Here is a 16,986-nt window from a genome sequence, read left to right as displayed (position 1 = left end):
TTTCATGACAACTGGGAACTCTGAAAAATACGTGGTCTAATCATGACGGCAGTGATTTTCAGGTCGGAAAGTCGGAGCTCTAGAGAGGACAGAGTTCCCAAATTGGAATTCCGAGTTGGATGACAGTTCAAAACCATTTTTCCCAGTCGGAGTTCCAAGTTCCCAGTTTCCTTGAACGCTCGGAAGTCTGAGATTACCGAGTTTCGAGGTTGTTTTGAACGCGGCATAAGAACTAGAGACTGCCTCCAAGATGGCCGACCATTGTTTCAACGTAATCTACTCACTATTGCATATGTCGATTCGTGGGGGCTCACTTTAAATGGACATAAATGGTGCAGATCTCGGTTCCTTATCGTTTACGTTCACTGCTCCTACGTCCTTGACTCGCCCTACTACAGTTTATACTTTTATATAATCTTTGTTGTTTTGTCTTTGTCTATAGTTTCTCTTAATGCTAGGGGGGTAACGAAACAATGTGAAGCGCAAGGCTTTATTTTTATTTGCTAAACAATTTCGAACAGATTTGAGCTTTTTTCAAGAGTCTCACTCAATTTCGGCTGATGTCAACTTCTGGAGGTCACAGTGAGGTCACAGTGGGGCAACGATATTTGTCTTTCCCATGGATCTCTACGCTCCGCTGGTGTCACTACAATGAAAGATACCTTTGGTGGTAATATTCTACACTCGGACTGTGACCCCTTTGGTCACTTTATTTGACTTGTGATCAGTTACAATGACATTACGCTCATTACTGTAAACTTCTAACACCAAACATGCTGAATTGCTTGAATCTGTAGAGAAACATATACTTCATTGGTTATCTAAATTTCCCAATTCGTTATTATTGATAGGAGGGGACTTTAACATTACAATAGATAACTCAACTGATAGATGGCCCCAAGGTAGGCCAACCAATCAGACTTTTGGTTTAATACTTTTTATGGAAAAGTTTGAATGGAGAGAGAGGTTTCCGGCCAACAGATCATTCACTTGGAGTAACAAAACAGGTTCCAGACAATCGAGAATAGATTTTGGGCTCATATCCAAATGTCTTGATAGTGAGTGTGTTACTACACATATTTGTACTACCCCCCTCACAGACCATAGGGCCATTTACATTGATATCAAAATATTTACCCCTGATATTAACCTTGGTAGAGCATCCTACTGGAAGCTAAATAGTTCATTATTGAATAATGATATAGTTAAATTTGAGGTTAAAGATCTGCTCTCACACTTTTGGGAAAGGGCTTGTAAAGAAAAATCTTATTGCAAGAATTAATTAATTAAATTAATTAAATTTGAGGTGTCCAAATACCTTAGAAAATATGGTAGTAATCTTGCTAAGACCAGTAGAGCTGAGGAGGAAAAGGTGATCATTAAGATAACTTCCCTTTCTCAGAGGTCCCCAGCCGACCTCTGGTGAGAGGAGAAGATGGAACTAATTGAGTTACAAAATAAACTGGATAACATATATAAATTAAAAGCAGAAGGAGCCTTTACTAGATCTAGGAAAAATGGATTGAGGAGGGAGAACAGAATTCATCCTATTTCTTTAGACTTGAGAAATTTCACTCTAAAAATAACACTATCCAAAGTTAAACATTGATGGTGTTATTACAGATGACCAAAAATGAATCGCTAAATACTGTAGCAATTTTTACAGAAAATTGTATAGCTCTACGTTCTGTCAGGAATCCACAGATATGTTTTTTAACTCACTGAATGAATAATGTTCACTCTATCAGTGATATAGAATCTAAACATTGTGATGAAACCATCAAAGTTGAAGAGATTATAGAGTCTATCAAACATCTAAAGAACAATAAATCACCAGGTGTTGATGGAGTTACATCAGAATTTTACAAATTATTTTCTGAATAAGTAGCTCCCTACCTATTTGAAGTCTTATTAGAGAGTATTAAAAACAACGTTCTCCCTCCTACAATGAGTCAGGGGTTAATAACACTGATACCTAAGCCTAAAAAAGAAGTGCTGTTCATCGATAACTGGTGTCCAATTTGTCTTCTTAATAATGACTATAAGATAAGCCTTATAAGCCTCACTACTTGCAAAAAGAATGAAAGAAGTCCTGGATGAAATCATTGATGAAACACAGTCTGGCTTCATGAGGAACAGACATATTTATAAAAATGTCAGACTAGTATTAGACATACTTGACTACTCAGACCTAATAACCAATGCTGAAGGTATCTCTAGACTAACATATGGTGCTCTATCTTTATATCTTGACAGTAAAATAAGCAAGGAGATAGACCAGATGCTTTTCAACTTTCAGTGGAGAAACCGTACCCATTACATTAGGAAAACTGTTGTAATGAACACTTATGAGAATGGTGGACTGAATTTTCTGGACTTTACTACTTTAATACTTTTAAGATCAATTGGATAAAACAATTCCTAAGAAGACCCACTTCTATCTGGACTTTTATTCCTCATCATGTCTTCTCTACTTTTGGTGGCCTTAACTTCATGTTGTTTTGCAATTATGACATTGACAAAATTCCAGTGAAACGTTCTGCTTTTCATCGGCAGTGTCACGCCCTGGTCTTAGTATTTAACAGGCAGGCTTTCTTGTCATGGCCCTTAATTTATAAACACAATTTTTCTCCACACAGATATTATATATGGAATGATCGGGATATATTGTATAAAAATACTTCTTTGTTTTTAGAATATTGGTTCCAAAATAATATCCTATTGGTGCCAACTGGTAAATGCAGAGGGTCTTTTACTCAGTTATAAAGAATTCTTATCCCTTTACAAGGTCCCTGTAACACCTGAAGATGTTGCCATTGTTTTAGATACCATTCCCTCAGGTGTTGCTGTATTTTTCAGGAACGTGTCAAGACCTGACCCTTAGAGCCTACCTTCTATTGACCCTGTTGACTCATCAGTAGGAAAGATTTGTTTCTCTTTTGGTCCATTCAACAACAGAGCGATACGAACCTTGTTTCAGCAGGATTTATTGATAATATCTGTTGGAAAAAAGATTGGATGTTGCCACACACATACCTACTTGTTAACAAAATTTAGGAAGTTCCCTTTAAAATGATTCATAAATATTATCCTGCCAACCACTATATGAAGAAGTTTAAGGAAAACATCAACTCAAATTTCTCCTTTTGTAATGACCACCCAGAAACAGTGTTGCATCTTTTTTGGCATTGTATGCATGTGGCAAGACATCAGTAGGTTTATAATTGAACACATTTATGAAGATTTTACACTATTGTGGAGAGATGTACTGTTTGGATTCTTTACATACGATAGAAATAAGCTGAAATATTTTTATGTAATTTATTTCATTATTCTTTTGGCCAAATTTCATATACAGAAATGTAAATTTACAAACAGAAAACCACATTTTCTCACCCTACAAAAAGAAATTGAACTTTATTTTAAGACGGTTAAATGCTCTACTAACAAAAAAGCTGTTAGAATTGTAAGTATATGCATGTTCCTTAAGGTCCTTGTGTAATTGTAATGTGATATTGTACCCCCCTAGCCCCGCCCCCAGCCCCGCCCCTAGCTCGATTATCCATTGTTTGTAATCTATGTATGCTTGTGTTCACTCATGTGCTTTATGTATTGATTTGTTGTCAATAAAAATAATTTTTAAAATAATTTAAAAAAGATTCATGGGGGCTGACATCTTGCTAGTTCCGGTCTCAGGAGCCCATTGATACATGCGCACTAGCACTCGAGCCCAGCGCGAACTCGAGCTGGTCGTGGATTTGATTAGTGGGGGATGGTATATGCGCACAAAGCACCACCACACACACAACCATTGGAAACATGAAGAACATGGGGTAGGCAAGTAAGTTATTCAGGACGAAGAGGACTGTGCTCTAGATGTGCACCTCAGGAGACAGTTGGATGATATCTGTTTAACACAATCAGAATAAGCACCATTTGACACAGATAGCTTGGTAACATCAGGTGTACTCTGGGAACTGTAGTTCTTAATACGGGGAAGCCGCAGTACATGTTGAGCTGACCCTGTCTCTGTCCCCACTGACTGACCCTGTCTCTGTCCCCACTGACTGACCCTGTCTCTGTCCCCGCTGACTGACCCTGTCTCTGTCCCCACTGACTGACCCTGTCTCTGTCCCCACTGACTGACCCTGTCTCTGTCCCCGCTGACTGACCCTGTCTCTGTCCCCGCTGACTGACCCTGTCTCTGTCCCCTCTGACTGACCCTGTCTCTGTCCCCACTGACTGACCCTGTCTCTGTCCCCACTGACTGACCCTGTCTCTACTGACTGACCCTGTCTCTGTCCCCACTGACTGACCCTGTCTCTGTCCCCGCTGACTGACCCTGTCTCTGTCCCCACTGACTGACCCTGTCTCTGTCCCCACTGACTGACCCTGTCTCTGTCCCCACTGACTGACCCTGTCTCTGTCCCCACTGACTGACCCTGTCTCTACTGACTGACCCTGTCTCTACTGATTGACCCTGTCTCTGTCCCCGCTGACTGACCCTGTCTCTGTCCCCACTGACTGACCCTGTCTCTGTCCCCACTGACTGACCCTGTCTCTGTCCCCACTGACTGACCCTGTCTCTGTCCCCACTGACTGACCCTGTCTCTACTGACTGACCCTGTCTCTACTGACTGACCCTGTCTCTGTCCCCGCTGACTGACCCTGTCTCTGTCCCCACTGACTGACCCTGTCTCTGTCCCCACTGAGCTGACCCTGTCTCTGTCCCCACTGGCTGACCCTGTCTCTGTCCCCACTGACTGACCATGTCTCTGTCCCCACTGACTGACCCTGTCTCTGTCCCCACTGAGCTGACCCTGTCTCTGTCCCCACTGGCTGACCCTGTCTCTGTCCCCACTGACTGACCCTGTCTCTGTCCCCGCTGACTGACCCTGTCTCTGTCCCCACTGACTGACCCTGTCTCTGTCCCCACTGACTGACCCTGTCTCTGTCCCCGCTGACTGACCCTGTCTCTGTCCCCACTGACTGACCCTGTCTCTGTCCCCACTGACTGACCCTGTCTCTACTGACTGACCCTGTCTCTGTCCCCGCTGACTGACCCTGTCTCTGTCCCCACTGACTGACCCTGTCTCTGTCCCCACTGACTGACCCTGTCTCTGTCCCCGCTGACTGACCCTGTCTCTGTCCCCACTGACTGACCCTGTCTCTGTCCCCACTGACTGACCCTGTCTCTGTCCCCGCTGACTGACCCTGTCTCTGTCCCCGCTGACTGACCCTGTCTCTGTCCCCACTGACTGACCCTGTCTCTGTCCCCACTGACTGACCCTTTCTCTGTCCCCACTGAGCTGACCCTGTCTCTGTCCCCACTGACTGACCCTGTCTCTACTGACTGACCCTGTCTCTGTCCCCGCTGACTGACCCTGTCTCTGTCCCCACTGACTGACCCTGTCTCTGTCCCCACTGACTGACCCTGTCTCTGTCCCCACTGACTGACCCTGTCTCTGTCCCCACTGAGCTGACCCTGTCTCTGTCCCCACTGAGCTGACCCTGTCTCTGTCCCCACTGACTGACCATGTCTCTGTCCCCACTGACTGACCCTGTCTCTGTCCCCACTGAGCTGACCCTGTCTCTGTCCCCACTGACTGACTGACCCTGTCTCTGTCCCCACTGAGCTGACCCTGTCTCTGTCCCCACTGACTGACCCTGTTTGTGTCCCCACTGACTGACCCTGTTTCTACTGACTGACCCTGTCTCTGTCCCCACTGACTGACCCTGTCTCTGTCCCCACTGAGCTGACCCTGTCTCTGTCCCCACTGACTGACCCTGTCTCTGTCTCTACTAACTGACCCTGTCTCTGTCCCCACTGACTGACCCTGTCTCTACTGACTGGCCCTGTCTCTGTCCCCACTGACTGACCCTGTCTCTACTGACTGACCCTGTCTCTGTCCCCACTGACTGACCCTGTCTCTGTCCCCACTGACTGACCCTGTCTCTGTCCCCACTGAGCTGACCCTGTCTCTGTCCCCACTGACTGACCCTGTCTCTGTCCCCACTGAGCTGACCCTGTCTCTGTCCCCACTGACTGACCCTGTCTCTACTAACTGACCCTGTCTCTGTCCCCACTTACTGACCCTGTCTCTGTCCCCACTGGCTGACCCTGTCTCTGTCCCCACTGACTGACCCTGTCTCTACTGACTGACCCTGTCTCTGTCCCCACTGAGCTGACCCTGTCTCTGTCCCCACTGGCTGACCCTGTCTCTGTCCCCACTGACTGACCCTGTCTCTGTCCCCACTGACTGACCCTGTCTCTGTCTCCACTGACTGACCCTGTCTCTGTCTCCACTGACTGACCCTGTCTCTGTCCCCACTGACTGACCCTGTCTCTACTGGCTGACCCTGTCTCTGTCCCCACTGGCCTCATAAGGGCATTGAAGTGACAGTTAATCAGTAGATAAATGTAACCATAACCCATACCCCTAACCCATAACCATAACCCATACCCCTAACCCATAACCATAACCCATACCCCTAACCCATAACCATAACCCATACCCCTAACCCATAACCATAACCCATACCACTAACCCATAACCATAACCCATACCCCTAACCCATAACCATAACCCATACCCCTAACCCATAACCATAACCCATACCCCTAACCCATAACCCATAACCCATACCCATAACCCATAACCCATACCCATAACCCATAACCATTACCCATAACCCATACCCCTAAAACATAACCCATACCCATTACCCATAACCCATACCCCTAAACCATAACCCATACCCATAACCATAACCCATACCCCTAACCCATACCCCTAACCCATACCCCTAACCCATAACCCATACCCCTAACCATAACCCATAACCCATACCCCTAACCATAACCCATACCCCTAACTATAACCCACACCCCTAACCCATAACCCATAACACATACCCCTAACCCATACCCATAACCATAACCCATAACCCCTAACCCATACCCCTAACCCATACCCCTAACCCATAACCATAACCCATAACCCTAACCCATACCCCTAACCCATACCCCTAACCCATAACCCATACCCATAACCCTAACCCATACCCCTAACCCATAACCATAACCCATAACCCCTAACCCATACCCCTAACCCATACCCATAACCCATAACCCATACCCCATACCCCATACCCATAACCCATACCCCATACCCCTAACCCTTACCCCTAACCCATAACCATAACCCATAACCCATAAGCCATAGTATAGGCTAGTAGACTATTGAGATACAGCCACAGTGTGTCCCAGCTAGTAGACTATTGAGATACAGCCACATTGTGTCCCAGTTAGTAGACTATTGAGATACAGCCACAGTGTGTCCCAGCTAGTAGACTATTGAGATACAGCCACAGTGTGTCCCAGCTAGTAGACTATTGAGATACAGCCACAGTGTGTCCCAGCTAGTAGACTATTGAGATACAGCCACAGTGTGGCCCAGCTAGGAGACTATTGAGATACAGCCACAGTGTGTCCCAGCTAGGAGACTATTGAGATACAGCCACAGTGTGGCCCAGCTAGGAGACTATTGAGATACAGCCACAGTGTGTCCCAGCCAGCAACAGGTCCTGTGACACAGTTCCCATCCAAAATTAACCATATTTAGTAAGTAAAGACCCTACTGAGTATTCTACACCCCACTTTAGCTGAGACCGGTAGAAAAGTTCTCTCTACAGCCCGATATTCTCAAAATACCAGTTGTCAACATTGTATTTAAAAAAAAAATGTTTTCATAAAATACTTATTGCCTTTTCTTGTTGGCACAATAGAAGTGGACATTGATAAATATTCAATAGCTTTTTTTGAATGAGTTATCCACGTTGCAATGTTTTGAAAATGCGGGCCTGTATTTTGAAGGTTTCCTCATTACCATATACACCGTGACGTTATCATTCGTGCTGCTGGCGGAATACCGGTGGACGTTTAACACGGATGTCAACAAACTAGCGATTTGAACGATTTTTTCCCCCCATTAAATAATCCATAAGTGACGACTAAACGGTAAGTGGTTTTAGGTCACGTTATCCGAACAAGATGTAACGTAAGCGGCGTTAATATCTGAAAGGATGGCAATGTTGAGTAGTTAACGCTAGCTAGGAACACAGAAACACCAGTTTATTCTGGACAATATCCACCGTGCTAAGTTAGCTACTGTAGCTAACGACGTTGCCTGTGACTCTCTGCCTTCGAAACCAGAGAACTAACAACCCCCTGTCTTTGTCCTGTCTCTGTCTTGTCTGTCTGTGTGTGTGTGTGTGTGTGTGTGTGTGTGTGTGTGTGTGTGTGTGTGTGTGTGTGTGTATGTATGTGTGTGTGTGTGGAATTTGTATATTTGTAACATCAATAGCCTTTCACTAGCGTCTGTCTGTGTGTCAGACAGTCTGCTGCTACAATGCCTTACCTGGGCGATGAGCATACAGTGAGGGAGCTGAGGAGGGCTCTGTCCAACCCAAACGTCCAAGCTGACCACCTACGCTACAGAAACACCATCCACAGAGTCATCAGGTGTACACAACTATCACCGACTACACACACACACGTTACCACTAACTATGCTACACACATGCACAATTACAACTGACTACACACACACACTAACATGTCAGTCTTTCTCACACCTCTCTCTCTCTCTCTCTCCCTCTCTTTCTCCCTTTCTCTATCTCTCGCTCTTCTCTCCCGCCTCTTTCTCCCTCTCTCTATCTCTCTCTCTTCTCTCCCGCCTCTCTCTTTCTCCCTCTCTCTATCTCTCTCTCTTCTCTTTCTCCCTCTCTCTATCTCTCTCTATCTCTCTCCCTTTCTCCCTCTCTCTTCTCTCCCACCTCTCTCTCTCCCACCTCTCTCTTTCTTCCTCTCTATCTCTCTCCTCTTCCCTGCTCCCTTTCACGTTTCCCAGAGTGATGTCTCAAGGACAAGATGTATCTGGGTTGTACAGTGAGATGGTGAAGGCATGTGCAACGGTGGATATTGTCCAGAAGAAACTGGTGTATGTGTTTCTGTGTTCCTATGCCAGTCTGAACCCTGAGCTGTCTCTGCTGGTAATAAACACCCTGAGGAAAGACTGCTCGGATCACAACCCCATGGTTCGCAGCCTGGCCCTACGGAACATGTGCAACCTCAGGTGTGTGTGTGTAATATGTAACGTGTGTGTGTAACATGTGTGTAACGTGTGTAATATGTAATGTGTGTGTAATGTGTGTAATATGTAACGTGTGTGTGTGTGTGTAATATGTAACTTGTGTGTGTGTGTGTGTAATATGTAACGTGTGTGTGTAATGTGTGTAATATGTAATGTGTGTGTGTGTGCGTGTGTGTAATATGTAACGTGTGTGTAACGTGTGTGTGCGTGTGTGTAATATGTAACGTGTGTGTGTGTAATATGTAGTGTGTGTAATGTGTGTGTGTGTAATATGTAGTGTGTGTAATGTGTGTGTGTTGCAGGCTCCCAGGTCTATCACAGTATGTGCAGCAGCCTCTTACAGTGGGACTGAAGGACAAGGCGGCGTGTGTTCGCAGAGTGGCTGTACTGGGCTGGGCCAAGATACACACATTACAACCTAACACAGAGATAGGTAGGTACACACATTATACACACAATATACACACATTACAACCTAACACAGATAGGTAGATACACACATTACAACCTAACACAGAGATAGGTAGAAACACACATTACAACCTAACACAGAGATAGGTAGATACACACATTACAACCTAACACAGAGATAGGTAGATACACACATTATACACACATTACAACCTAACACAGAGATAGGTAGATACACACATTACAACCTAACACAGAGATAGGTAGAAACACACATTACAACCTAACACAGAGATAGGTAGATACACACATTACAACCTAACACAGAGATAGGTAGATACACACATTATACACACATTACAACCTAACACAGAGATAGGTAGATACACACATTACAACCTAACACAGAGATAGGTAGATACACACATTATACACACATTACAACCTAACACAGAGATAGGTAGGTACACACATTATACACACATTATACACACATTACAACCTAACACAGAGATAGGTAGATACACACATTACAACCTAACACAGAGATAGGTAGATACACACAATATACACACATTACAACCTAACACAGAGATAGGTAGATACACACATTATACACACATTACAACCTAACACAGAGATAGGTAGATACACACATTACAACCTAACACAGAGATAGGTAGATACACACATTATACACACATTACAACCTAACACAGAGATAGGTAGATATACACATTACAACCTAACACAGAGATAGGTAGATACACACATTACAACCTAACACAGAGATAGGTAGGTACACACATTATACACACATTATACACACATTACAACCTAACACAGAGATAGGTAGATACACACATTACAACCTAACACAGAGATAGGTAGATACACACATTACAACCTAACACAGAGATAGGTAGATACACACATTACAACCTAACACAGAGATAGGTAGATACACACATTATACACACATTACAACCTAACACAGAGATAGGTAGATACACACATTACAACCTAACACAGAGATAGGTAGATACACACATTATACACACATTACAACCTAACACAGAGATAGGTAGGTACACACATTATACACACATTATACACACATTACAACCTAACACAGAGATAGGTAGATACACACATTACAACCTAACACAGAGATAGGTAGATACACACAATATACACACATTACAACCTAACACAGAGATAGGTAGATACACACATTATACACACATTACAACCTAACACAGAGATAGGTAGATACACACATTACAACCTAACACAGAGATAGGTAGATACACACATTATACACACATTACAACCTAACACAGAGATAGGTAGATATACACATTACAACCTAACACAGAGATAGGTAGATACACACATTACAACCTAACACAGAGATAGGTAGATACACACATTACAACCTAACACAGAGATAGGTAGATACACACATTACAACCTAACACAGAGATAGGTAGATACACACATTACAACCTAACACAGAGATAGGTAGATACACACATTACAACCTAACACAGAGATAGGTAGATACACACATTATACACACATTACAACCTAACACAGAGATAGGTAGATACACACATTACAACCTAACACAGAGATAGGTAGATACACACATTATACACACATTACAACCTAACACAGAGATAGGTAGGTACACACATTATACACACATTATACACACATTACAACCTAACACAGAGATAGGTAGATACACACATTACAACCTAACACAGAGATAGGTAGATACACACAATATACACACATTACAACCTAACACAGAGATAGGTAGATACACACATTATACACACATTACAACCTAACACAGAGATAGGTAGATACACACATTACAACCTAACACAGAGATAGGTAGATACACACATTATACACACATTACAACCTAACACAGAGATAGGTAGATATACACATTACAACCTAACACAGAGATAGGTAGATACACACATTACAACCTAACACAGAGATAGGTAGATACACACATTACAACCTAACACAGAGATAGGTAGATACACACATTACAACCTAACACAGAGATAGGTAGATACACACATTACAACCTAACACAGAGATAGGTAGATACACACAATATACACACATTACAACCTAACACAGAGATAGGTAGGTACACACATTATACACACATTATACACACATTACAACCTAACACAGAGATAGGTAGATACACACATTACAACCTAACACAGAGATAGGTAGATACACACATTACAACCTAACACAGAGATAGGTAGATACACACATTACAACCTAACACAGAGATAGGTAGATACACACAATATACACACATTACAACCTAACACAGAGATAGGTAGGTACACACATTACAACCTAACACAGAGATAGGTAGATACACACATTATACACACATTACAACCTAACACAGAGATAGGTAGATATACACATTACAACCTAACACAGAGATAGGTAGATACACACATTACAACCTAACACAGAGATAGGTAGATACACACATTACAACCTAACACAGAGATAGGTAGATACACACATTACAACCTAACACAGAGATAGGTAGATACACACATTACAACCTAACACAGAGATAGGTAGATACACACATTATACACACATTACAACCTAACATAGAGATAGGTAGATACACACATTACAACCTAACACAGAGATAGGTAGATACACACATTACAACCTAACACAGAGATAGGTAGATACACACAATATACACACATTACAACCTAACACAGAGATAGGTAGATACACACATTACAACCTAACACAGAGATAGGTAGATACACACATTATACACACATTACAACCTAACACAGAGATAGGTAGATACACACATTATACACACATTACAACCTAACACAGAGATAGGTAGATACACACATTATACACACATTACAACCTAACACAGATAGGTAGGTACACACATTATACACACATTACAACCTAACACAGAGATAGGTAGATACACACATTACAACCTAACACAGAGATAGGTAGATACACACATTATACACACATTACAACCTAACATAGAGATGGGTAGGTACACACATTATACACACATTACAACCTAACACAGAGATAGGTAGATACACACATTACAACCTAACACAGAGATAGGTAGATACACACATTATACACACATTACAACCTAACATAGAGATGGGTAGGTACACACATTATACACACATTATACACACATTACAACCTAACATAGAGATGGGTAGATACACACATTACAACCTAACATAGAGATAGGTAGATACACACATTACAACCTAACACAGAGATAGGTAGATACACACATTACAACCTAACATAGAGATAGGTAGATACACACATTACAACCTAACATAGAGATAGGTAGATACACACATTATACACACATTACAACCTAACATAGAGATGGGTAGGTACACACATTACAACCTAACACAGAGATAGGTAGATACACACATTATACACACATTACAACCTAACACAGAGATAGGTAGGTACACACATTATACACACAATATACACACATTACAACCTAACATAGAGATGGGTAGGTACACACATTATACACACATTACAACCTAACACAGAGATAGGTAGATACACACATTACAACCTAACACAGAGATAGGTAGATACACACATTATACACACATTACAACCTAACATAGAGATGGGTAGGTACACACATTATACACACATTATACACACATTACAACCTAACACAGAGATAGGTAGATACACACATTACAACCTAACACAGAGATAGGTAGATACACACATTATACACACATTACAACCTAACATAGAGATGGGTAGGTACACACATTATACACACATTATACACACATTACAACCTAACATAGAGATGGGTAGATACACACATTACAACCTAACATAGGTTGTAATGTGTGTATCTACCTATCTCTAACACAGAGATAGGTAGATACACACATTATACACACATTACAACCTAACATAGAGATGGGTAGGTACACACATTACAACCTAACATAGAGATGGGTAGGAACACACATTACAACCTAACATAGAGATGGGTAGGAACACACATTACAACCTAACATAGAGATGGGTAGGTACACACATTATACACACATTATACACACATTACAACCTAACATAGAGATAGGTAGATACACACATTACAACCTAACACAGAGATAGGTAGATACACACATTACAACCTAACACAGAGATAGGTAGATACACACATTATACACACATTACAACCTAACATAGAGATGGGTAGGTACACACATTATACACACATTATACACACATTACAACCTAACACAGATAGGTAGGTACACACATTATACACACATTACAACCTAACACAGATAGGTAGGAACACACATTATACACACAGACATACACAGGTACACACAGACCTTACACACACACACACACACGTCCAAGGCACGCTGTAAGTGCCCCTCCTGTGTTCCAGATGTAGCTGTAGTGAATGAGTTGTATGGGTTGCTAAGGGACCCAGACCCGGTCGTAATGGTGAACTGTCTCCGGGCACTGGAGGAGATTCTACAGGAAGAAGGGGGCGTGGCTATCAACAAACCCATTGCTCACCACCTCCTCAACAGGTGTGTGTGTGTGTGTGTGTGTGTGTGTGTGTGTGTGTGTGTGTGTGTGTGTGTGTGTGTGTGTGTGTGTGTGTGTGTGTGTGTGTGTAGTCTCGCTCTTAAAATGACTCGTACTCAGTGTGTGGGTGTCTCTGTGCGTGTCTCTCTCTCTCTCTCTCTCTGTGTGCGTCTCTTTCTGTGTGTGTGTGTGTTCAATTTCAGGGCTTTATTGGCATGGAAAACACATGTTTACATGTTAACGTAACGTCGCCAAAGCAAGTGAAATAGATAATAAACAAAACAAAAATGTACTGTTAACATTACACTCATAAAAGTTCCAAAAGAATAAAGACTTTTCAAATGTCATGATGTGCAAGTAGTTAAAAATAAGCATAAATGGTTTGTTATTACAACGTTTGTTCTTCACTGATCGCACTTTTCTTGTGGCAACAGGTCACACATCTTGCTGTTGTGAAATAGCAGGTGTTCTTAATGTTTTGTACACTCAGTGTACAGTCGTGGCAACACGTTTTGAGAATGACACAAATATTAATTTTCACAGTCTGCTACCTCAGTTTGTATGATGGCAATTTGCATATACTCCAGAATGTTATGGAGAGTGATCAGATGAATTGCAAAGTCCCTCTTTGCCATGCAAATTAACTGAATCCCACAAAACATTTCCACTGCAATTCAGCCCTGCAACAAAAGGACCAGCTGACATGTCAGTGATTCTCTCGTTAACACAGGTGTGAGTGTTGACGAGGACAAGGATGGAGATCACTCTGTCATGCTGATTTATTTCGAATAACAGACTGGAAGCTTCAAAAGGAGGGTGGTGTTTGGAATCATTGTTCTTCCTCTGTCAACCATGGTTACCTGCAAGGAAACACGTGCCGACAGACTGATATTCTGCAAAAGGTACAGGGATTGAACTGCTGAGGACTGGGGTAAAGTCATTTTCTCTGATGAATCTCCTTTCCGATTGTTTGGGGCATCCGGAAAAAAGCTTGTCCGGAGAAGACAAGGTGAGCGCTACCATCAGTCCTGTGTCATGCCAACAGTAAAGCATCCTGAGACCATTCATGTGTGGGGTTGCTTCTCAGCCAAGGGAGTGGGCTCACTCACAATTTTGCCTAAGAACACAGCCATGAATAAAGAATGGTACCAACACATCTTCCGAGGGCAACTTCTCCCAACCATCCAGGAACAGTTTGGTGACGAACAATGCCTTTTCCAGCATGATGGAGCACCTTGCCATAAGGCAAAAGGGATAACTAAGTGGCTCAGGGAACAAAACATCTATATTTTGGGTACATGGCCAGGAAACTCTCCAGACCTTAATCCCATTGAGAACTTGTGGTCAATCCTCAAGAGGCGGGCACAAACAAAAACCCACAAACTCCAAGCATTGATTATGCAAGAATGGGCTGCCACCAGTCAGGTGTGGCCCAGAAGTTAATTGACATCATGCCAGGGCGGATTGCCGAGGTCTTGAAAAAGAAGGGTCAACACTGCAATTATTGACTCTTTGCATCAACTTCATGTAATTGTCAATAAAAGCCTTTGACACTTATGAAATGCTTGTAATTACACTTCAGTATTCCATAGTAACATCTGACAGAAATATCTAAAGACACTGAGGCAGCAGACTTTGTGGAAATTAATAATTGTGTCATTCTCAACGGTACAATCACGGCCTACCCCGGTCAAACCTGGAATAACCCTGGGCCAATTGTGCGCCGCCCTATGGCTATCCCTATCACAGCCGGATGTGATACAGCCTGTATTCGAACCAGGGACTGTAGTAATGCCTCTTGCACTGAGATGCAGTGAGGGGGGGGGGGGGGGGGTTTCACACCTAGCTCAAGTTGGGGGGGTTTCACACCTAGCTCAAGTTGAGGGGGTTTCACACCTAGCTCAAGTTGGGGGTTTCACACCTAGCTCAAGTTGAGGAGGGGGGGGGGGGGGTTCACACCTAGCTCAAGTTGGGGAGGGGGGGGGGGGTTTCACACCTAGCTCAAATTCACACCTAGCTCGGCTATTAGACAATTCTTTAGTAAAGGTTGAATAGTCTATTGTTCAGCTAACAGCCCTAGAAACGCTGTTAGCAGAGTTCACAGCCTGCTTGTGAAAACTAGTAATAACCCCTTTCCACATGTTAAAGATTCCAATTCATCGTGTTTTTAGCCACAATCGACCCCAACCCCAATACAATACATTTGGTCACAGGCGATAGCCTGCTGCACTTCGGGCTACGATGTTGAGGGTGGTTTCCTCACATTATTATATTATTAATAGTGATATGTTCTCAACCACTCTGGTAACAAAACAGCCCTGTTTTCCCTGGTCCACATGGCTGGGAGAACCTCCTCAGATTACTGCAGATGAAGGGAGTTAGATATGCATAGGAAGTGTAGTGTACCGTTTTCTATTCTGTATATATGAATTACAAATCAGCCTTGACTTAAATTATGTTTCTAGTCTATTGCAGTTTATCCGATTCCAACAGTGTATAATTGTAATACATACATGCAGACACAGACACCTGCTATTGGATATGACTGAAATCAAACTAGCTAAATAGCGATTTTCGTAAATTAATTTACGTCAAAAAAATCTGGACAATCGTTTGTCTCTAAATGATCTAACACATTCCTCTCAACTGTCCATTTTTTTGCTTGACTCGTTATGACGTTATAATTACTTACATCTGCTTCCACCATAATGTTTTTGTCAGACATCTTTGCTGAAGAATGTCACCAGCG

The 16,986-nt window shown here is 42.7% G+C and overlaps 1 protein-coding gene across 2 annotated transcripts in view; it reads left to right on the top strand.

The window, feature by feature from the left end:
* Positions 1 to 7,915: 7,915 nt before the first annotated feature.
* LOC139403194 (AP-4 complex subunit beta-1-like) overlaps positions 7,916 to 16,986 on the top strand; it is a 31,850-nt gene continuing 22,779 nt past the window's right edge. Inside the window, exons 1-5 of one of the 2 annotated variants that reach the window (XM_071146907.1) lie at positions 7,916 to 8,020; positions 8,367 to 8,524; positions 8,913 to 9,137; positions 9,458 to 9,588; positions 14,092 to 14,239. In XM_071146907.1, the coding sequence (XP_071003008.1) occupies positions 8,412 to 8,524; positions 8,913 to 9,137; positions 9,458 to 9,588; positions 14,092 to 14,239 (617 nt within the window). In that variant the 5' untranslated portion in view covers positions 7,916 to 8,020; positions 8,367 to 8,411. The remainder of the gene's footprint in view (positions 8,021 to 8,366; positions 8,525 to 8,912; positions 9,138 to 9,457; positions 9,589 to 14,091; positions 14,240 to 16,986) is intronic. The other variant, XM_071146908.1, reaches the window with a different exon arrangement.

This window comes from Oncorhynchus clarkii, unplaced genomic scaffold (genome assembly GCF_045791955.1).
Source record: "Oncorhynchus clarkii lewisi isolate Uvic-CL-2024 unplaced genomic scaffold, UVic_Ocla_1.0 unplaced_contig_12414_pilon_pilon, whole genome shotgun sequence".
In the NCBI taxonomy this organism is placed as follows: Eukaryota; Metazoa; Chordata; class Actinopteri; order Salmoniformes; family Salmonidae; genus Oncorhynchus; species Oncorhynchus clarkii.
This window is presented reverse-complemented; position numbering and strand designations above follow the sequence as displayed.